The sequence below is a fragment of the Cucurbita moschata genome, unplaced genomic scaffold, assembly GCF_002738365.1.
Source record: "Cucurbita moschata cultivar Rifu unplaced genomic scaffold, Cmos_1.0 Cmo_Scf00093, whole genome shotgun sequence".
NCBI classification, from domain to species: Eukaryota; Viridiplantae; Streptophyta; class Magnoliopsida; order Cucurbitales; family Cucurbitaceae; genus Cucurbita; species Cucurbita moschata.
Window position 1 is genome coordinate 81315 of NW_019268609.1, and position 21223 is coordinate 102537.

General features: G+C 37.6%; 4 protein-coding genes across 7 annotated transcripts in view; 3 read left to right on the top strand and 1 right to left on the bottom strand.

Moving 5' to 3' along the window:
- LOC111439419 (40S ribosomal protein S28-1) overlaps nt 1–1512 on the top strand; it is a 2490-nt gene extending 978 nt beyond the window's left edge. Inside the window, exon 2 of the mRNA XM_023077127.1 lies at nt 1096–1512. Within this exon, the coding sequence (XP_022932895.1) occupies nt 1098–1295 (198 nt within the window). The 5' untranslated portion in view covers nt 1096–1097 and the 3' untranslated portion in view covers nt 1296–1512. The remainder of the gene's footprint in view (nt 1–1095) is intronic.
- A 1660-nt stretch (nt 1513–3172) lies between these two features.
- On the top strand, nt 3173–6938 carry LOC111439412 (arginine/serine-rich coiled-coil protein 2-like). 3 transcript variants are annotated; one of them, XM_023077116.1, is made up of 7 exons: nt 3173–3321; nt 3941–4119; nt 4279–5106; nt 5180–5338; nt 6048–6139; nt 6309–6380; nt 6511–6938. In XM_023077116.1, the coding sequence occupies exons 2-7, from the start codon at nt 4014–4016 to the stop codon at nt 6931–6933; spliced, it is 1680 nt and encodes a 559-aa protein (XP_022932884.1). In that variant the 5' UTR covers nt 3173–3321; nt 3941–4013; the 3' UTR covers nt 6934–6938. The 3 variants fall into 3 exon arrangements, with proteins under 3 accessions (XP_022932884.1, XP_022932885.1, XP_022932886.1); XM_023077117.1 differs by having other exon boundaries at nt 5201–5338; XM_023077118.1 differs by having other exon boundaries at nt 6548–6921.
- A 683-nt stretch (nt 6939–7621) lies between these two features.
- On the bottom strand, nt 7622–12024 carry LOC111439414. 2 transcript variants are annotated; one of them, XM_023077122.1, is made up of 7 exons: nt 11771–12024; nt 11445–11624; nt 10691–10783; nt 10269–10502; nt 9559–9661; nt 8243–8472; nt 7622–8048 (listed from the first exon to the last, which is right to left on the bottom strand). In XM_023077122.1, the coding sequence occupies exons 1-7, from the start codon at nt 11857–11859 to the stop codon at nt 7826–7828; spliced, it is 1152 nt and encodes a 383-aa protein (XP_022932890.1). In that variant the 5' UTR covers nt 11860–12024; the 3' UTR covers nt 7622–7825. The 2 variants fall into 2 exon arrangements, with proteins under 2 accessions (XP_022932890.1, XP_022932889.1); XM_023077121.1 differs by having other exon boundaries at nt 11445–12023.
- A 1027-nt stretch (nt 12025–13051) lies between these two features.
- LOC111439392 (pentatricopeptide repeat-containing protein At1g80270, mitochondrial-like) lies at nt 13052–16972 on the top strand. The gene is made up of 3 exons (XM_023077084.1): nt 13052–13236; nt 13631–14210; nt 15595–16972. Exons 1-3 carry the CDS (start codon nt 13202–13204, stop codon nt 16837–16839), a joined length of 1860 nt encoding a protein of 619 aa, XP_022932852.1. The 5' UTR covers nt 13052–13201; the 3' UTR covers nt 16840–16972.
- The last annotated feature ends 4251 nt before the right edge of the window (nt 16973–21223 follow it).

Sequence of the window (21223 nt, forward strand, 5' to 3'; positions counted from 1 at the left end):
TTTTTTTTTTTTTTTTTTTTTTTTTTTTTTTTTTTTTTTTTTTTTTTTTTTTTTTTTTTTTTGTTTCTGTGATTCAATTCTTACTCGACATATTATTTTCGAATAGTAACCAAACGGGAATCTTAAGAACTGCTGTAGGTCTTCGTAATAAGGATATGATTTTTTTGTGCGAATTAAAAAATCTGGCCATGCTATGCATATATTTTGTTTTAATGGCCTTGATTGAAATTTTATTAAGTTATTAGAATCGTAACGTCTGCCATGTGTTTTCTGTATTTTGTAGAACTGGCTTCTATGTATTAGGCCATTGGAATTGGTAAGTTGGAACTGTATGAGCGGTAGATGATGGCGGATTGTTTTAGCATGACTAACATCACTTTTGCTATCATTAAAAGCCCTTACCACACAAATTTAGAGCATGTTTAGGAGTGATTTTGGTTAAAATTACCTTTGTTGTATTCAACATCACTTCAAAACATGTCGTTGATCATTCAAAAGCATTTTAATGTTTGGTTTTAACTTCTGGACATGGACATACGGTCAATTTTGATTCTGAATGTTTTGGAATGCTTTTGAATATGATAAATTACTCCCAAATATTACCTATTGTGTTTGAAAGTGATTTATGAATATTTTTGGGAAAAAAAAATCTGAAGTTTTTGTGAGGAAACACTTTTGGAGCACTTTTGACCATTGTATTAGTTGAAAGCAATCACCTTGGGTTGGCCAGTTAGTCATAGAGACCATTGGAAAAGTACTTTTGGAGCACTTTTGACCATTGTATTAGTTGAAAGCAATCACCTTGGGTTGGCCAGTTAGTCATAGAGACCATTGGAAAAGTAAACTTGTGCGTTTAAGCTATGTTAATCACCTCGGCAACCAAAGATAGTAGAGTCAGACATGTTTATTAAAAAGAACTTCAAAACCGAATACGATAGTGATTTTTCAATAAACACCATTACGAAAATAGTTATAATCAAGCTCAAATCAGTTTGTTTGAAAACACTTCAAAACACATCTATAAGGGGAGGGGTCATTAGTGGAACTTCATTCTAATTGTAAGATTCTTTCTTGTTTATTGGTTTGGTTGTGTAGGAATGGAATCACAGATCAAACATGCTGTGGTGGTGAAAGTAATGGGTAGAACTGGATCAAGAGGGCAGGTGACTCAAGTGAGAGTCAAGTTTCTTGATGATCAGAATCGTTACATTATGAGGAATGTCAAGGGACCAGTCAGGGAAGGCGATATTCTTACCCTACTCGAGTCCGAGAGGGAAGCTAGGAGGTTGCGTTGATGGAGAATGATTTCCATTGCTGTCATCATATTGTTACCTCTGTTTTAAGTGTGGATTTCAGTGACTAGTTTGTTTCAAGACCCTTTGGTTCTGGGGCTGAATTTGTGAACTGAATGAGGTAATTTAATTGAGTTTTGATGCTACCAAGTTTTTCTCATGCAAAATTGTGGATTTTTGCTCGTTGCTTAATGGAAGGGGATGCTTGTTTTTTGCGTTATTTTGGTCATGCATCTTGTGTTTGAGTTGTCTGCTAAGTTTACAAGGTCTTCGAAGCAAACCACTTTAGTTTCCTAGTTTTTGAACAAGAAAAAAAAAGTACCATTTATATTATAGTTATAATATAAAATGACATGCTGTCGAATTGAGATGCTTTAGTATTGTTTCCTAGGAGTAGTGTGTCTACTGATTTCACCATAACGACTTTCTCGAAATCAGTTGGAGGCTTATCACCCTGATAAATTCATCGTCACTACTTTGGATTTCATTATATAATATCATTCATGTTGGCAAGATATCAATGCGTCCTCAAATTGATATCACTTTTCTGAATGGTAAAGGACAATCTTAGCTTAAACTATACAATCTTATTGCTAGCAAATATTGTACCCTTTGGTTTGGTACTACTCGTAAATATTGTCTTCTTTAGTTTGGTACATATGGTTGTTAGTCTCATGGTTATAAACGCGTCTACTAGAGAGCGGTTCTCACATCTTATAAAGAATGATGTGTTCCTCTTCCATTCGAGGTGGGACTTCATAATCCACTCCTTGGGGGTCAGGGGGCCAGTGTCTTCGTTGGCACATCGCCCGGTGTCGGGCTTTGATGCCATTTGTAACCGTCCAAGCCCATTGATAGCAAATACTGTTCGCTTTGTTACATATCGTTGTCAGTGTCACGGTTTTTACACTCTCAAGGAATGCTTCGTTCTCCTCTTCTACTTTCTTACTGGTTATATATCGTCGTCCGCTTTACAATTTTTAAATACTCTATTAAGGAGAAGTTTTCACACTCACCGATATAGGACCTTTTACAATTTTTAAATACTCTATTAAGAAGAAGTTTTCACACTCACAGATATAGGACCTCTCAGTAGGAGTTGTGGAGATTTGAATCTCAACTATTTGATTGATGTTAGTTGAGATATTCTTTATTGAATTGGTAGGAGACAATTGTGTATAGGATTTGAGTTTATTGCCTTTTTTTTGGCTCCTTTGCTCAAGTATGGCCAAATGGTCAAGTAATAGAGATTTATTACATAATTAACAATAAATATTAGTTATATTCATGACGTCATAATTTCCAATATATATTATAAATATTATGGATGCCCTTGAAAGTGTTTCTGGAAACAAAAAAGAAAAAAAAAAAGTGACACAGCTAAAATAACTAATTATTAAATTATAGTTAAAAGATAAACTTAAAAAAAAAGTGTTAATAATTTTAACCATTTAATAACTAATAAATATCATTAAAAAAGTTTTATATTATGCATGTAATGAAATATAAACAAGATAAAATTTTGGAAAATAAAGATTTTATAAATAAATAAATATATATATATATATATATTAAAATTTATTCTATATTATTTATGTTAGACGAACACGATTCTCCGATATTGTTCACTTTGAGCATAAACAATCATAGATTTACGTCGGCTTCTCCAAAAGCCTAACTTTCATCATCCAACAATTTAAAGATTAAAATATATATATATATATATATATTAATTTAACAATTATGGATAAGAGATTAAATTACTGCAACAGAAAACTCCGTATTAAGGTAATATCGTAAATGCATATTTATAATTTTTGTAATAATTTTTGGGTTCGATAAGAGAAAAAGATTTATTGACACGTATGTAGTGCGCAATTGAATCTCATTCCTTCGTATAAAAATCGCTCAAGCAGACAAACGGGAATTAATGCTGGAATCGAAGAGGGGAATGAACAAACAATCGCCTACAAAATTATTCAAGTGCAGTGAATGAATTCAATCGTTTGCTTTTGAATCTCCTGACAAGGTATGAATTTCCATTTCTGCTTTCGATTTTTCCATTTTTCTTTCGTTTCTTGGCTTAGGGTTTGTTTTGGAATTCGAATTCGTCGATGTTTGAAACCCTAGGGTTGGATGTTTTCTTTGTTTGTTTGTTTGTTTGTCTGTCTGCTGGGAGAATTTCCTCAGGAACTGGGAGAGAGGTTGCAGGTTTTGTCTCCTCAAGCTTTGAATAGGGTTTTCTTTTGGTCTTTTTTGGTTCGGTTCCGTTAGTTATGTACTGGGTTTTTGTATTATCATGTTTCGCTCCCTTTCTTCTGGGAGAAAAAACTAGCTGCAACTTTTAGAAGCTGAAATGTGATGTCGTTGTCTTCTTGTGGATGTGTTATTAATTGTTGTTTTGGTAGCTTGTAAAATTTTGGTGGGAATGTTGTGTTGATCGTAAACGCTGGTTGCTGTGGTTCGTGCTACTATGAATTGCATTATTGGCCACTTGCTTTACTTGTTTGCAATCTTCTACTCTCTTCCTCGTGGCAACGAGTGTTTGGTTTGATTGGATGATGTGCAATTTTTGCTCCTTTTGCGTCTTTGTATCAAGTTTTTGGGATTTGTAAGTGACTTGTTGACAGTGTGTGTCTGTGTTTCAGGTCACTCTGTTGGCTATTCTAGTTTCATTTGAAATCAGGTTCATTAAGTGGATTGAACTTATAGCCTCCTACGATGGAAAACAATGGTATAAAAGCTGAATTTCGTAAGCCATCTTCTGAAACAGTTGGCAGAAAGTATAGACGTCGATCTTCTGTTAGTGGGTCGTCGTCATCAGATGGTTAGTTTGATTTGATTTTGGGTTTTTCTTTTGTGGAGTGAAAGTTCCTTCCGAAGACAACTATCGCATGATTCTCAATTATCTTTGTGTGGTCTGTCGGTTCTTTTTCTTTTCTATATTTAGTATGTTCATGCTCATTATAAATATTTTTTTTTTCAGAAAGTCCTAAACGAGACCGCAGTTATAGTCCAAAGCTCTCGAGAGATGATGCTTCAAAAGACTCTGAACGAAAACCAAGGAGAAAAGAGGATGAAAGAGAATTGAATAAGGATTCTGGAAATCATCATAGTCGAAATTCTGATTCTTATAGATATTCTGATCGGAAGTCCTCAAGAACTTCGCATGGCTACTCTAGGCATGATGATTATGCCAGACATGACAAATATGCGGATGAAGACAAAGATTATGAACGGTTATCCTCTCGTTCTGGTAGGGAGTCAAAAGGTGGTGGTCATTATGATCATACAAGACGAGATAGTGAACATTTCCGTTCGCGAGACTACTCTCGGGATATAGTAAAAAGCTCTCGAGATAAATATGATGGTTCTGGACATAGAAGTAGGGATGGGGATTCCTTATCTGAGAAACATGGTTCTGGTAGTAGAAGGCATGTGAGCTCTAAAGAAATGGAGAAACATAGGAATATTAGAGATCGAGATGGTCGAGATGAGAAGAGAGACAATATGAAGCATTCTAGAGACTACAAAAATGAACGAGTGCTCTCCCATGACAATGCTAGGGGGAACCAGTATGACTCATTTTTAGGAAGGGATGAAAGCAAGCACTGTACAAAAGAAATTCATAAGAGTGACCAGAAGGACCTTGATGATGAAAAGTTCGCTAAGGATGAGAGGAAATATGATGGCAGAGAAACTCACTGGGACAAGGGCCACGGTAAAGCTGTTTTGGTAAATGAAAATCAAGGATTGCCTGCTAAGAAACCTAAATTGGTTAGCTTGGGTAAAGAAGTTAATCACGAACAGGATGGTAAGTGCTCTATCATGTCCTATTTCAAGTTGTTTACATGCTAGCTTCACACCAGCATTATTGTCCTTACCAGTTATGAAATTTGATTATGCAGCTGAAGAAAATCAATCTTCAACCTCTAAGCAAGAACAGGATGGAAAAATGAGTTTAGGACAAGCCCAAAGTGGCGATTCTGATTTTGCTGCTGACTTCAGTGCTGCAAAAGTTGCTGCCATGAAAGCTGCTGAATTAGGTAAAATCTAATTCTTTATCTAGAAATTCATGCTAACCTAAGATCAATAATCCCTCTCTGATTGTTTGTTAGTTCGTTATGAGCAAAGGTCTAACAAATTTTTTTCGAGAACTACAAGCTTCTAATTTAGACTATTTTTCTTCCCTTTCAAAAAATTTATTCTCAATTAGATGATGGTTGTTCTCGAAAGTTTTTGTTGGACCTTTGCACATAATTTTGATTTTTTTTTTTTTAAATTGTTGAAGATAGTTGACTGCATTCTGGTATTGTTCTACTTACAATTCTAAAAGAACATGTTTACCAAATCTGCATGGCTTCTTTTAATATCCTTAAGTTTTAGAGCATAGCTCAACTAATTATGGAATATGCCACCCCCGAGATTCGAATTCCCTCTCTTACTTGTTGAACTGAAAAAAAGAAAAAAAAAAAAAAGATTACTGGAGCTATTTAGTGCACAAAGTAATAACGTTCACCTACTTGGGATCTTTTCTTTTTCTGGTTTTAGTTGGATTTGGTTATCTCTACAATCGTAGTTTGGTTTTCTTAGTTCAGTAACTGAAACTGGAACAAAATTCTGTTTGAAGGTTACATTTCACTTTAATTCTGGTGTATGACGTAGATTATTTACAATGACAATAGTTCAGATTTGAATGATCTGTAACTTTTCACTTCGAATTTTTATAAATTGTGGTTTCTGTTCCATTAACAGTTAATAAGAACCTTGTTGGCGTGGGTTATATGACCACCGATCAAAAGAAGAAGCTGCTGTGGGGGAGCAAAAAGAGTTCTGCTGTAGAGGAGGTATGCACAATCATCTAATACTTAATCATTTCTTCATTTTGTTTGGCATGAAATAGTTGTGCATTTGGTTCATAATTAGAGACTTCGAAGAACCGAACTGCTCTACCCACAGAATGACATATATGGATACTTTTCCGTGTTCTTCATAATGCTTTTCCATTGGTTACAGTCCGGACACCACCAGTGGGATACAGCGTTGTTTACCGATCGCGAACGGCAAGAAAAATTCAACAAACTCATGGTAAACTCTTCTCCTCCCCTCCCCTCCTCGCCCATCTACTCGATATATCCCTGAATGTTAGCAAGCTTTCATTGCTTAGTCGTGACTCAGTCCATTACAGTTTCTTCGTCACCTACTAACACATTTTTAGAGTCTGAGGTTGCCTTGGTGCCTATGGCCACTTGTAGGGTGTGAAGGGCGAGCTGAAGACGGAGCCCCAACCAACGAACCAAGATGGCAGCGAACTTCTCCGTGCCGAAAAGCAAAAGGAGCTCCAGATGGATTTAGAAAAACAATACACTGCTGGACTTCGAAGAAGAGACGGTCGAACGGTTGGATTAGGTCTTTAAGCGTGTTCGTCATCAGCTGTGGATTATTTCTGTGCTTTGATGAAATTGTTATGAGAATCTTTTGTTTATGTTGTTGCTGCACAAGAGTTGTGTTGGATGTGCTTTCAACAGCCTTTAACGTTATGTTATTCTCCTCTCCACCTCCCCTTGAGACCATAGGATTGTGGGTTTATGCATTTATGAAGGTTATAAGATCATCAAGTTGCCTCCAATTCCTTGATTGACTGCCCACTTTCTATGCATTTGCTGCAGCCCAAAATACTTGGTTTTTTTGTTTTTCATTTTTAAAATGTAGGCTTGTTTTCTCAATTCTTTTTTCATCATTAAATTTTGTAAACAAAAAGCTTGGTTTTTCAAAAAGTTCGGTTTTTTAGCTTGAAATTTATTTCGTTTATTTTAAAAAGTTCGGATGTTTTTTAGTTAAGATCTATTGATAATAGGAGAAAAGTCTTCCATTTCTGTCAAACGACAGCCTCTCCTAACTCTTTCACCGTCTAGACTACCTTCCTCCCGCCTATGCTATGATTTCCAGCACAAGCACAAGCGCAATTGTGATGTTTTTATCAGACATGATTTCCAGCACAAGCGCAGGCTTTGCGCTTGTGATGTTTTTATCAGACATGATTTCCAGCACAAGCGCAGGCTTTGCGCTTGTGATGTTTTTATCAGACATGATTTCCAGCACAAGCGCAGGCTTTGCGCTTGTGATGTTTTTATCTCCACTGGCTGGGCTGTATGGGCAGGATGATCCCTTGTTGCTGCGTTCTCCTAGGCTATGGATTATAGGAATAAATATAATTCTAAACAAGAATCTTTGAACAACGAACAACTAGAGTTATTACACGCTACATCAAAAAATTTCAAGTAACGAAAGATGTATTCCATTCAAAAAAAAAAGAATACACGTGACACTAAAGAAATGGAAGTAATGAAATTCAGAAACCAGGATCATAATTTATACCACATATACAACAACATCGGCCAAGAATCTACCTTTCCTATTACCATTCATTCATACGAAGCTTTACAACGAGCAATGAAAGGCTTTTGTTGGTTGGCATTAGCATGGATCAAAAAGATGTCTTCAAGATGTTTTCCCAGTGAAATAACAAATCCTCAGCTACTTTCTTCGTCATCTGTGTAGATTGGTTTTTGCCACACTTTCGTGTTCTTCTTTGGGTCATCGGTGAGGCTAAGATCTGTATTGTCTTCTTTGAACGTTCTGATGAATGTCTTGGCACCCGCCATAATGAGCCTTTCGATCATGAACAACTGATAATTGTTCTTAACCACAGGACCCAGAATATGGCTATAGTTCGAGGAATAAGCCAACTTGTACCTGCAGAAGAATTGGGGTATCATGAATCAAGGTGGTGGTAGGACTATATGAGAGACAGTTCAATGATTTATAATATCGCTATCGGAACACAAGAAGATCGATCTTTTGAACCAAGTCTTCGTACTACTAAATGGCAAAGAACCAACATTTCAGCTAACTCGAGCGAACTAAAACGTTAAGTGAGATGGACTCACCGAGCAGAGAGGGGCGAGAAGAACCCCGGCATTCTCTCATTTGAAGCAATAAAAAGTGTCCGCCCTGGCGGAACCCACTTTGCTATTCTCTTTAGCATAAACTCAGGCCGTGTATCCCTGTCGAGATGTGGATGTAAGCTTCTATCAACACCAAACCTGTCCTTTCTGGTCTTTATTTTATCTCCACGACGAACATGGATGGCGTCGTAATCACCGAGTAGCTCTTTAATCTATTGATCAGACATTCTTTTCAGTATTACTTATAGAACTATATTCCAAAATGAATGAGAAACAACTTGTAATCTTTTCTCACAGCTATTACACACAGTATAACATATAAGTAACCCAAACAGAAACAGAGAACTGCAAACAAACTCGGTCTCGAGCTAATACAAGGCTTACCAACCACTCACTGTAGCTAATTACTCGCTTCGGATTTATCGAATTTTCCTATGAAATAAAGAAATGTGCCTTCTGTACAGTTTCCAAGGCACCAAAACCATAAAGTTTCAGGTACTTCCAAGATTTTCTACAAACCTATCCATAAATAATGGTTACAACTGGCTTGCTTCTGCAAATGTTTGCATACAAGCCCTTCTATGTTCTTCTGCCTTTCACCATTATACAACCATGGCCTGATGACAAAACTTCAAAGTTCATCAAAGACGGAAAAAGACGAATTTCCAAGTACTTTGGATATTGGACTTAGAAGCGATCCTACGGGTGGAAAGTCTGACAGGAGATAGACACAGGCGGTAGAGAAAGAAAGAGGCAAATCCCTAATTCAAAATAGAGTGAGAGTGCGAGGGGAACCGAGCTTCCATTTCCAATTACAATCCTCGAGCGCTACTTTCAATCAAACCTCCAAGCCCGGCAAGGGAACTGGCTAGGGTCATCCTAGGAGAGGAAAATTAGGCCTCAATAGGTAACCATTATGTTTTTAGTTTCTTGTTTCTAAAAATTATGCCTACTTCCCTCGTGAGTCTTTAAATTAGGGTTCGTTATTCGTGTCAGGGTATCTAAAGTGAAGTCTTTTCGGTCGATCAAGAGTTCAGTAATTATATTTTCTAAGAGGGTGAGTTTATGCTAAGAAGCATCCAGGAAAACCAAATAAAGCAAATGCCTAATCTTATAACACGGAAGTTGAGCATCTACTACAACTATTCAACAGCAACGTAGAAATAAAGAAATGCACGAAAGCTAGGTTTCGTAAGCAGCGAGCTAACAGCGATAGGCTCTACCGTATGTCATGATTCGTAGAAGACTGCAAATATGAATAACAAAAGAAAGAACCTAATATGGTTTCAAAAAAATACCTTCTCAGATGCATCCCTCAAGTTTTCTGCTGCCATAGAAGGAAGAAATTTATAGGGCAACAATATGGCACTGCGGTTGTTTCTGTCCTTGCATTCCATAAACCTAAAGAGTTATCACGGCATTAACGCCCTAATCATTCATAAATTGGGATCTTAAATTGAAATATCCGTCGTACCAAGTTGCAAAGAAATGCATGAAAACAAAACATTAAAAAGACGAGCCTAATTGAGCTTTTACCGCCCGGTGGCATACTGTCTGGTGTCTGGTTCTGATACTATTTGTAACAGCCCAAGCTCACCGTTAGTAGATAGTGTCCTCTTTGGGTTTTTCCTTCTGGGCTTCCCCTCAATATTTTAAAACGTGTCTGCTAGGGAAAGATTTCTACACTCTTATAAGGAATGTTTTGTTCCCCTCTCCAACCGATGTGGGATCTCGCAATCCACCCCCCTTGGAGGACCAACGTCCTCGCTGGCACACCGCCCGGTTGGCTCTGATAACATTTGTAACAGCCCAATCCCACCGCTAGTAGATATTGTCCTCTTTGGGTTTTCCCTTCTGGGATTCCCTTCAACGTTTTAAAACTCGTCTGCTAGGGAGAGGTTTCTACACTCTTATAAGGAATGTTTCGTTCCTCTCTCCCACCGATATGGGATCTCACAGACACATACAAAAGACATAAAAGAATCTTATTACCCCAAGTTTGATTTACCATGAAAGAGGGCTGGCAGTTCGATTTATTATCAAAAGATTGGAGTAGCGGCTGTCGTCTCTGAGTTCAATACGACTAACTTGATCAACATGGGCAACCACTCTAGATCCTAATTTCATACCAGTTGACTGCACCTGATACCATAATTTTGAGTTGTCTAAAATCACCGGTACGGTATCAGATATAAGATCCATATCGTACAACGAATCCATGGCACAAGAGTTTGTTTCCCATCTGCAATGCAGAGAACAAATTCAGATTCTGTGTTCTTTCTAGAAAAGATCACAAACACATGAAGAACAAAGATCTTTATCCAAGGGAGTTCGCGTCTTAGTTTGAAGCATGAAGCGAATCAATTGAATACCCGTTTCAACTATCATCAAGTATAACTCATTATAGGATTAGAAAAGAGGAAGAAGCACCTTTCCTCTGAGCTTGCATTGGTGGAGTGATGAAGAATCCCTTTCTTATTGTGTATAGGGTTGATACACATTCTAGAGGGCATTACAAATACTCTGCACCAAAAAGAAAGTAAAGTAAATTGTCTAAGTAGGTTATGCAAAAGCATTCTACCAATAAATTATGCTGAACTTAACGGCGTTGGACCAATCCATTACCATTACAAAGAGCTGAGACAAACTAAATGGCACCTCATACCAATAACACAGCATAAAGATCAAGCAAGGGGCCAACAGAAGTTCTTGAACTCGTGAGTTTCAAGATATGATAATGTTAGGAATCACGAATCTCCACAGTCCTCCCCTCGAACGAAGTACACCATAGAGCCTCCCTTGAGGCCTATAGAGTCCTCGAACAACCTCCCCTTAATTAAGGCTCACAACTTCTTGGTTCGACATTTGAGGATTCTATTGACATGGTTAAGTTAAAGGCATGACTCTGATACCAAGTATCTCCACAATGGTATGCTATTGTCCACATGGCTTTCATCTAGAGATGTATTAGCCAACGTGTGACTCCCTCCCAACCATCCTCAACGGATAATTCTACGTTTAGTGATGATAGAACCACTACAGTGCTGATGAGTTACTGCTAATCCAATTCCAAACCCCTTTCACACAGAAATCCTAACATGCCAATCCACCAAATTAAACTAGGAGAAAACATGTTCATGTAAAGATTAAGCCCCAGAAATCAGAAAAACTTCATGAAAATTACCTCTGGAGGAACATGGCTTCCTCAAGGGCGCACCTCAAGCTGGACTCCTGGTGACCCAAACCCTCGCAAGACTCGCAATGCTTCCCAGGACAGTCGATTCTGTTGCCCCAGTACAAGAACTTGTCGTTCGTACTAAAAACGTGCCGATTACGTCTCTGTTTCTGGTTCAAATTCTTGAATCTGAAGATTTCACGAATCGAATTTGATGATGGAAAAGAAGAAGAAACCCCAATAGTGGAAATCAGAGAGGAAAATAGGAAAAGAAACGCAATGACGGCGAGGGCAACGAAGAAGAAGAGGAATGGGGATCTGGGTTTGGGTTTTGCCTTCTGGGTCTTGTGAATCGCCATGGAAATTGCAGAGTGGAAGAGAGATTGTAATCTTCGGCGCAAACAGGGATGCTAATAGATCGCATCCGGTGAAGGACAAGAACTTGGATCGAGCAAGTATCGTAGTGAGTACTGAGAATTATAAACTAATCGTAAAGGATATTATGGATTGATTGATTGATATGTAACTTTGAATCGAAGAAATTTGAGAAGCAAAAGATGTCTGTGATTATGTGCCTCAACTAACGGCCATGTGTCCCCAATCAAGAACCTGTGTGTCCTCACCATCTTATTCTTATATGTCCTTAATTTCATTCCAAAACTAATCAAATATGATAAAAATTACCCATAATTGTTTACAAAATATTCTTATAAAATGATACTAAAATAATTGCACGGCTCTCCATGCTCCCACCACCGTGCTTTTCAAGCTATGTGCTCAATCAAGATCATAAAGTTAGTCAATTTCATGGCTCTAGTTCTAATCGAGCCTGGTTAGACTCTTAAGGTTCATATACCTCACTTGCTCCTATTTACAGGGTGTATTCATGTTTTCAGATGTACTTAGTCTCTCACTTCCTATTTTCCGTGGTCCAACTAGTCATCGCCCTTCTTGCACATATGTTGGGGTGCCTTTGTAACAGTCTGAGACCACTGCTAGCAAATATTGTCCACTTTGACTCATTGCATGTAACCGTTAACCTCATAGTTTTAAAAACGTCAATTAGGGAGAGGTTTCCACACTTTAATAAGGAATGTTTCGTTCCTTTCTCCAACCAATATGGGATCTCACAACATTAGTGATCATTTAAAATATAATTTCAAATATAACCGTATTATTAGTGTATCAGTAGTATATTAGCACTGGTTTATAATTTCTTTCACATCTAATATTAGTTCATAAACTCTTGAGATTTGATCTATTAACTTTATTGAACGACAAGATCTTTAAATCTAAGGTAATACAACATGGAATGGAAATAAAGGGTTTGGTGTGGCATGAGCATGCGGCCACGAGCAACAGGCCCTAGACGAGTATGACCGTGACACTAGGCTCCTAAGAGGAGTGGATACATTCAAGAGATGGTGTTTTGACGTCTTCATCGTATTTTAGCAAATTAGTGTCACGCAAAGTAAAATTTAACATCCAAATTTTGAATTTAAAAATTTAAATAGAGAATTATATTAATAATTATATAATTAGTTAATTAATTAATTAAGGATAATTATATTATTCCAATTATTATTAAATACATTTTGGGAAATTTAATCCCCGGCTCCTCCTAAGGGTTTTAGGGCTTAGGGTTTAGGAGCTCCAATGCTTCATTTCCCCTCGACCTAACAACTTCTCCAACCACTGCCGCCGATCATCTCTCATCCTCGCCGGTACAGCAACTCATTTATTTTCCGCCCATTTATCCGGTCACCATGTGGGCTATTCGTCGAGCTTCTACGCCGATCAGGTATTCTCCTATTCTTAAACCGTAAGCGTCGTTTTAGGAGTGGCAATGGCCTTCACAGATTTAGAACGAACAGTCTGAGGTAGAGTTTTGCAAGGATGATACGGTTTAAACTTAAATTTAGAGAAATGAAAAGGAAAATGAGAGTATTCGGCCGTGTCTGTAAATTTGTTTCATTTTGCCAATTCTTGATACATATGCCTTGAAATTATAATGTCGTAATGAACTCTAAATCTTTACTTACATTATTACATTGAGTATTGGATTATTTTATCTTCCAATTTCTCGTTTGTCTTCGAGTACATGTAGAAATATATCTAAGAATGCGTTGTCGTGCTCATATTTCATGTTTTAGAGATTGTCTGATTTGGTTGTTGCCTATTTTTATCCCTTTCAGGAACCAAGTATTTGGAATTGGGGCTTCATATACTTTTCTTAGATTAGATGGATTGACAGCTTGTACAGATGTAAAACGGGGCATGGCTACTTCCCATGTCTCATCTGATAGTTGTCTACTTTCAAATTGGTTTCACTATGCGATTCATGGGCCTTCAAGACATGGTGTAGACAGACGCAGTCTTTCTTCACAAGCTGGTCCGAGAAGTAGCGGCGAGGAAGATGACTTGGAAGATGGGTTTTCTGAACTTGAACCCGAAAAAATAACGCCAACTCAAACTGCTGAGGAAGATGACATGTTTATTGATCCAGAACTTATTGAAGATGATGCTGGTGATTCAGTTGGGCCCTCTCAAAATGATCTGGATTTATCAGAGGCTATAGATGATGCGGATGAAAAGAGACCGATAAATAGAAGGGCTTACTCGGAACTGTTTCAGGCCATAATGAGTAGTCCAGGCTTATCTATCCATAATGTTCTTGATAAATGGGTGGCAGAAGGAAAGGAATTAAACAGATCTGAGATATCATTAACCATGCTTAATCTTCGCAAACGCAGACTTTATGGAAGGGCATTACAGGTGATTTTTCATCATTTTATTTATTGTCTCATTTGTTTAGAAGCTTGCTGATTTTGTCTTGTGGTTTAAGTCTCAGGTAGAATACAGCAGGCTTAGTCTACACGTGAAAAGTCAGCTTCCTTTAGTTTCAATAAGAAAAAGATATGCATTTTTAGTGTATCTCATTACAAAAGGGAGTAATTAGCATACATTTTAAAAGCTTGTGCATTCCATCAAGTAGCTATTATTTGCAGCACCTTATGATGTGTAAAGATCTGCCTGAGTAGGAATCAAATCAGGGAAGAACTTGGTCTGCTGCTACCTCATGATTATTCAATTATGTGGCAGTTGAAAAACAACATGGTTGCTTGTTGTATGACTTGTGCTGCATATCTGATGTCCCCAAAGGGACACTTGTGCTGCAGATTATATCTGCGCTAACAAGTTCTGTAGTGGAAACTTTGTGATTCCACAACCCGATAGTCCTATTATTTAGACTTTTCTATTTTTCCAAGTTTGCATGAGGGTTAGTGTGAGATTCCACATCTGTTGGGGAAGAGAACGAAATATTCTTTATAAAGACGTGAAAACCTCTTCCTAGTAGACGTGTTTTAAAAACCTTGAAGGAAAGCCTGAAAGGGAAAGCCCAAAGAGGACAATATCTGCTAGCGGTGGGCTTGAGCTGTTACAAATAGGTATCAGAGCCAGGCACCGAGCGATGTGCCAGCGAGGAGGCTAGGTCTCGAAAGAGGGTGGATTGGGGGTCCCACATCGATTAGAGAAGGGAATGAGTGCCAGCGAGGACGCTGGGCCCCGAAGGGGGGTGGATTGTGAGATCCCACATCAGTTCTGGAGAACGAAACATTCTCTATAAGGGTGAAAGCCTTTCCCTAACAGATGTGTTTTAAAAACCTTGAGGGAAAGCCCGAAAGGGAAAGCTCCAAAAAGACAATATCGGCTAGCTGTGGGCTTAGGCTGTTACTGTTTGTCGGTAGAGTTTACTGTGATTAATTTCTATACTCTCTTCTATGTACCAGCTTGGTTGTGTCAAAAAAATTTGGTGCAAACCTGAAACGTAGTTTCACACACACGTTCAAGAATCATTTGTTATTCATTTGAAGTTTCTTAAAACAGTATTTCTTCTTTAGTTTATGTCCCGTATCTACAATATTTAGCCTTCAATAATGACATAGGCTTCAGATGAAGATTATTGTTATTGTCATTATTTCCTTTGTTACTCTGGAATCTGAATTTTCATCCTATGAATGCTATAATAATGCTTCAGAAACTAACAATGTCATTATTTCCTTCAACTGTGATGATGAGTCATTATAATTATTCTTAAGGTCGTATCGAAGAATTTTTAATGGCGGTTTAAATAAACCGGTCATGCTTGGTTTTGCAGTTATCAGAGTGGCTGGAGGCAAATAAGCAGTTTGACTTTATTGAGAGAGATTATGCTTCTCATATCGACTTGATAGCAAAGGTACGTGGCTTACTGAGGGCTGAGCACTACGTTGAGAAAATCCCAAAATCTTTCAGAGGTGAGACAATTTACCGAACATTATTGGCGAATTGTGTTATTGCAAACAATGTCAAGAAAGCAGAGGACGTGTTCAACAAAATTAAGGATCTAGGATTTCCAATTACTGCATTTTCTTGCAACCAGTTGCTTCTTCTTTACAAGCGACACCACAAGAAGAAAATTGCAGATATTTTGTTAGTAATGGAGAAAGAAAACGTCAAGCCTACTCTCTTCACTTATAAGATACTAATCGACGCTAAAGGTCGATCCCACGACATGGTAGGAATGGACCAAGTTATTGAGACAATGAAAGCTGATGGCATTGAACCGGACATCAACACACAAGCCATCATGGTTAAGCACTATGCTTATAGTGGACTTAAAGAGAGAGCTGTGGAAGTTCTCAAGGAGATTGAGGGAAATGACCTGAATGAGAAGCGTTGGGTTTGCCGTTTCCTACTCCCTCTCTACGGAGTAATGCAAATGACTGATGAAGTAGAGAGAATTTGGAACGTCTGCAAGTCAGATCCTCGAATTGAAGAATGCATGTCTGCCATAGTTGCTTGGGGGAAGGTGAACAATATTGAAAAAGCCGAAGCACTATTCGATCATATGTTAAAAACATGGAAGCTGTCGACAAGGCAATACCATGTGATGCTAAAGGTCTATGCAGACCATAAAATGCTAGCCAAGGGCAAGGATCTGGTGAAGCGTATGGGCGACAATGGTTGTCACATTGGCCCCTTGACATGGGACGCAATCGTGAAGCTTTACGTGGAAGCAGGAGACGTGGAGAAGGCGGACTCCGTTTTACAAAAGGCGATCCAGCAGAAGTCGATGAAGCCAATGCAGTGTTCTTTCATGACTATTTTAGATCAATATGCAGGAAGGGGAGATGTTCATAATGCTGAGAAGATGTTCCACATGATGAGAGAGGCAGGGTATGTGAGTAGGCCTCGCCAGTTTCATTCTCTGTTACAGGCTTACATCAACGCCAAGGCGCCAGCTTATGGCATGGGCGAGCGAATGAAAGCAGATAATATAAATATCAATAGGGCTTTGTCCACAATGCTGGCTCAGGTTAGTGTATTTAGAAAGACAGCAGTTTCAGATTTGCTTGACTGAGGATTTGTTTCTAAATGTTCTTAGATTTTGTTTGTTAACAATGATTTTGAGATTTGTCCCTCCATTCTGCGGAGTGGAGGATTCATTCAAAATGTCTGTGCTTTCTTTTATTTATCGATTTTGGTTACTGATCTTTCAAACCATTCTGGTTTTGCTGTTTTATCACGATCTAAAATTTGGAAGCTTAAAGAATGCTAATTGTTAGACGAACACGACTCTCCACAATGGTATGATATTGTCCACTTTGAGCATAAGCTCTCATGGCTTTGCTTTGGGCTTCCCCAAAAGGCCTCATACCAATGGAGGTAGTATTCCTCACTTATAAACCCATGATCACACCCTAAATTAGTCGATGTGGGACTTCCATCATCCAACACTAATATCGTGATTGGTTGAGTTATGCTTAGATCACTAACTAACAAAGAAGTTCAATTATGCTAAATTTCTACTTACTGTGAAGTATGAAGATTTGAATCTCTAATCTTAGGGAGAAATAGATATCAATGAGCTATATTTATATTGGTGATGAATCAATGATTATTTAACTAGAATAAATAAATAAAATTGGGACGGAAAAACATAATTTTTGTAGTGTGTTTTATAAGACAGTTTGAGTTGTTTGGTTCTATGTGTTTGAACTCTAAATTGTTCAATATAGATTTATTGTAATAATCAAAAAAAAAAAAAAAAAAAGATGGGTGCTGAAGGCTGGTATGAGATTGTTGTGTTGGTGAAAAGTTAGAGTGGTGTGGTGTGGTGCGGGATTAAAAACGAAGAACAGACAAAACAGAAAACAGAGGAAGAGGGAAAGCAGAAAACAGGGGAAGGATGTTCTAATCCGTGCGTGTCGATAAACCTTAAGGTTCTTTGGCGTTTGTTGTGACAGCGTGCACATTTGAGGATGAGGAGACGATTGTGAAGGTTTTCAGCCATTGAAGCTCTAAGCGTTTATCCAAAGGTAAGAAAATCCATTTGTCATAACTTTTAAATCTCGATATCTTAGTCTATTGTGTGATAAGTGATGGAATAGAGATTGTTAGAATCGTAACAAGGAGATCGATAAAGTGGTAGAAGAAGTCGGGACGAAATACGGGCCGTAGAGGTGGAATATGGGTTGAGACATAATCGGTATTAATAGAAAAGTTGGAAAATTGTGCAGAATCGCGAGGTTGAAGACGAAGAGCGTGCAGTACACGAAGGGTGCGTGGGGAGTCCGCAACTGGGCGTTGGATTGGTGTGTGGGTTAAGCACACCGAGTGTGTGCAGGCACGTGAGGGCGCGCGTGATGTTATTTTGCTTCCCGGTTTGTCCCGTTCGACTCCTTTTGACCTGTTCTATCAAGATTGGCCTATACTTATCTTGAAAATTGTGAAATATAGGTCTAATTGGAAGAAATTGTGTTGATATACCTTATTAAACGTACATCCAAGGGAAAAGGAGTTTGAAACCGGGTAAGTAGCATATTGTTCTGTAAACTAGTTCTCAACTTGTTTTACAACATTACAACATGTGAGTACGTTGTTTACATGATTAAGAGCTTAGTATGTTAATGTGTTTTCATGGTACGAAATGCCTATTTGTATATTGTAACTGTTTGCCCGTGATATAAGCATGCTATAAATGATTACTAGAATGTTCTATGTGTCGAACATTATGAACGTATGAAAGCATGCATCAAATGTGAGTATACTAAGCATGTTAATAGAAAGGTTATGACTCTAAGATATGCTTATAAATTGTTGAGCCATGACCGATTTATATGAGTATTGTAGTCTACTAATTCGTACGGAGTTCCTGACCAACGCGCTGTGTGCTAAGTCAGAGAGAATGAGTACTCCTAACCGTTGGTATATGAGATTTACATGCTGCCAGAGAAATTAGTAGACGGGCTGTATTTGATCGAGAGCGAGTCTTACATACGAGTCCGAAAATTCTAAATAAGCATATAGAGAGAGTTAGTAACCTAAGCTGGAGGTAGCTGAGATACCTCGTTAACTAACATATGACCCTCGTTAACTAACTTAAAAACATTTGGAAAGATTAGTTATAATTCAGGAAAGATAAGTTAGCTACTTACTTGGTGATTTAATTACTCATCAAAATTATTTCAAACTTTTCTTTCCAAATTTAGATGATGCAGGCCAATCGAGGACGAGACCGGGCTAGAAACTATTGGGAATCCATGTCTGGGTCTATTTGTGTATTTATGCTTTCGCGGTTTAAAATTTATGTTCGTTGTTTTAAGTTTTAAATGGTACTGGTTTTAAATATATGAAAATATTTGAAACTTGTGATTGACTCTCAGAATTTATTATTTACGTCAGTAGTAACTCCTGTGAATCGCGTGAGCCAGTGTTACATTTATTAAGTGTAATTGGTATTAAATTTTGAATTTATTTATGTTTGAATTCTAAACCGAAACTTTAATTTCATATTTACATATTTTGTAGTGTTCAACACTATCACGATTAATATCTGTAGCAGACTATAAGATATTGCCATCTATCAAACTTTCTTGGTCATTTTCATTTGAAGCTACTTACTCGTTAGTATATGTTGGTACATTTTTTTCTATCTATATGGTCATAAAACTACATATTTTAACTATATTCGAGACGCCTAATTGAAACGTATGACCTTTCTTAGTAAAATCATTTTCATGCATATACTAGCATTTAGTAGCTTACTAATCTATAGCTCCTCATTCACTGTACATACCTTGCTAAATCATCCACGCATCAATTAACATTTACATTTCATGCAAGGTAAATCATAACATAACGAAACAATGTTATCTTTCGTAAGACATACCTGACGGCGATGGGGCATCATCGGTGAGATTATGGAACATTATGCCAAATCTGTCTCTTGGGCTAATTTACATAATTTATAACTTAGAGCTCTGATGCCAACGGTAACGACCCTAGCTTTCTACTAACCTAAAGTCGCTACCATATGCATGACGTAACTTCTTATGCAGAAAGATTAATTTAAAACGACTTCATAAAACGATCTCATGGACTTACATGTTTGAGAAAAGGTTTCAAAACAATACGAAAGAAATATTAAAATAAACCAAGGTAAATATAAAATAGCACTGCCCTGTATTGACCTAAAATCTACGAAATTAAATGCAACTAACCTATGTAAGTTACCTGGTCTTGTGATGCCGGGCATGCCAGCCAGTTTAATAAAGCCCATTTCTTCGTATCCGAGAATCAACCAACAAATTAGACTCCGCATTCTTCACCGCGGATTAAGCCCAACAGATTTCTTTTTTGTCTCAACGTCCTTGTTCATGGGAAGTCGCATCTCTTTCGGAGTGGAATTGGGAATCCTTAGCCCCGTTCATCTTCGGCGCAAGAGCGCTCGATCGATCAGCCATCAATTGTACAAGGGGTGCCTTGGCTTTACTTGAAATATAAAAGTAGCACGTAACTTGAGTATTTTAAGAAATACTCTGTAAGTGACCCCATTATTGGAGTCGGGTAATGCAAACACATGCAATCATGAATAGGGACCTATCATTTAAAACCATTATAGAGGCGGCCTCCATCCTAGAAGTGCTAATTGGATGTAGTTGAACGTTTGGAGGTACAAGAAACTCTCGAATATCATGCAAGGCATGATGATGATCATTATCATCATAGTGTACAAATCCATACTCATCGTGAAAGGGAAAGTAACTCGATGAAAATGAACATATAATATGCATGAGGTCCATATACTTTTCATCTTGAACCATTCATGGGACACAGTCTCACACATCCTTCACATATTACCCTAGGTAACATGCATGCATAAGCTTTTGTATATTCTATCATTCATAAGATTATTTAGGGGTTGTGTATCAAAAAACTCTTCATTATCATAATGCAACATGGTATTTCATACATGCACTTCATCATATTATGTCATGTCGTCCTATCATAATACATCACGTCATCATAACATCATAGTCAATCACATCATTATAATACATCATATCAACATACATGACACATGTAGAGGTCACTAGGCACGTGTCATCATACATAAAATAAGTTGTCTGATCATGTCGATAGTATGATCACTTACTTGATTAGCTTATGCTAGTGTCACCAATTTATTCACAATGAAAGTTTGATTTCCAAGTCAACCTATGCAAGTCTATGACATCAATTTTAAGTTTAAATTTTGCAAAACTATTTAGCTAAATTTTACGATGGTTCATGTGTTAGATTTCATGCGGACATTAGACACTTTACATGATTAGTGAAATGTTTCTATATGTTTGTTATAATATTATTTCCGTACCAATAATTTAAAACGGTTTAACAATGTCGAGATCTTTCCTTTTCTTTGTTCACATGTACTTTTTTTTTTTTTTTTTTTTTTTTTTTTT

Coding starts and splice junctions, on each gene's coding strand:
- LOC111439412 (XM_023077116.1), top strand. CDS start 4,014: ATGGAAAACAATGGTATAAAAGCTGAATTTCGTAAGCCATCTTCTGAA. Junction 5,339..6,047: donor CATGAAAGCTGCTGAATTAG/GTAAAATCTAAT, acceptor TTCCATTAACAG/TTAATAAGAACCTTGTTGGC. Junction 6,140..6,308: donor AGAGTTCTGCTGTAGAGGAG/GTATGCACAATC, acceptor CATTGGTTACAG/TCCGGACACCACCAGTGGGA.
- LOC111439414 (XM_023077121.1), bottom strand. CDS start 11,794: ATGGCGATTCACAAGACCCAGAAGGCAAAACCCAAACCCAGATCCCCA. Junction 10,784..11,444: donor GAAGCCATGTTCCTCCAGAG/GTAATTTTCATG, acceptor TTTTTGGTGCAG/AGTATTTGTAATGCCCTCTA. Junction 8,049..8,242: donor TTCTCGCCCCTCTCTGCTCG/GTGAGTCCATCT, acceptor ATTCTTCTGCAG/GTACAAGTTGGCTTATTCCT.
- LOC111439392 (XM_023077084.1), top strand. CDS start 13,202: ATGTGGGCTATTCGTCGAGCTTCTACGCCGATCAG. Junction 13,237..13,630: donor CGAGCTTCTACGCCGATCAG/GTATTCTCCTAT, acceptor TATCCCTTTCAG/GAACCAAGTATTTGGAATTG. Junction 14,211..15,594: donor TTTATGGAAGGGCATTACAG/GTGATTTTTCAT, acceptor TTGGTTTTGCAG/TTATCAGAGTGGCTGGAGGC.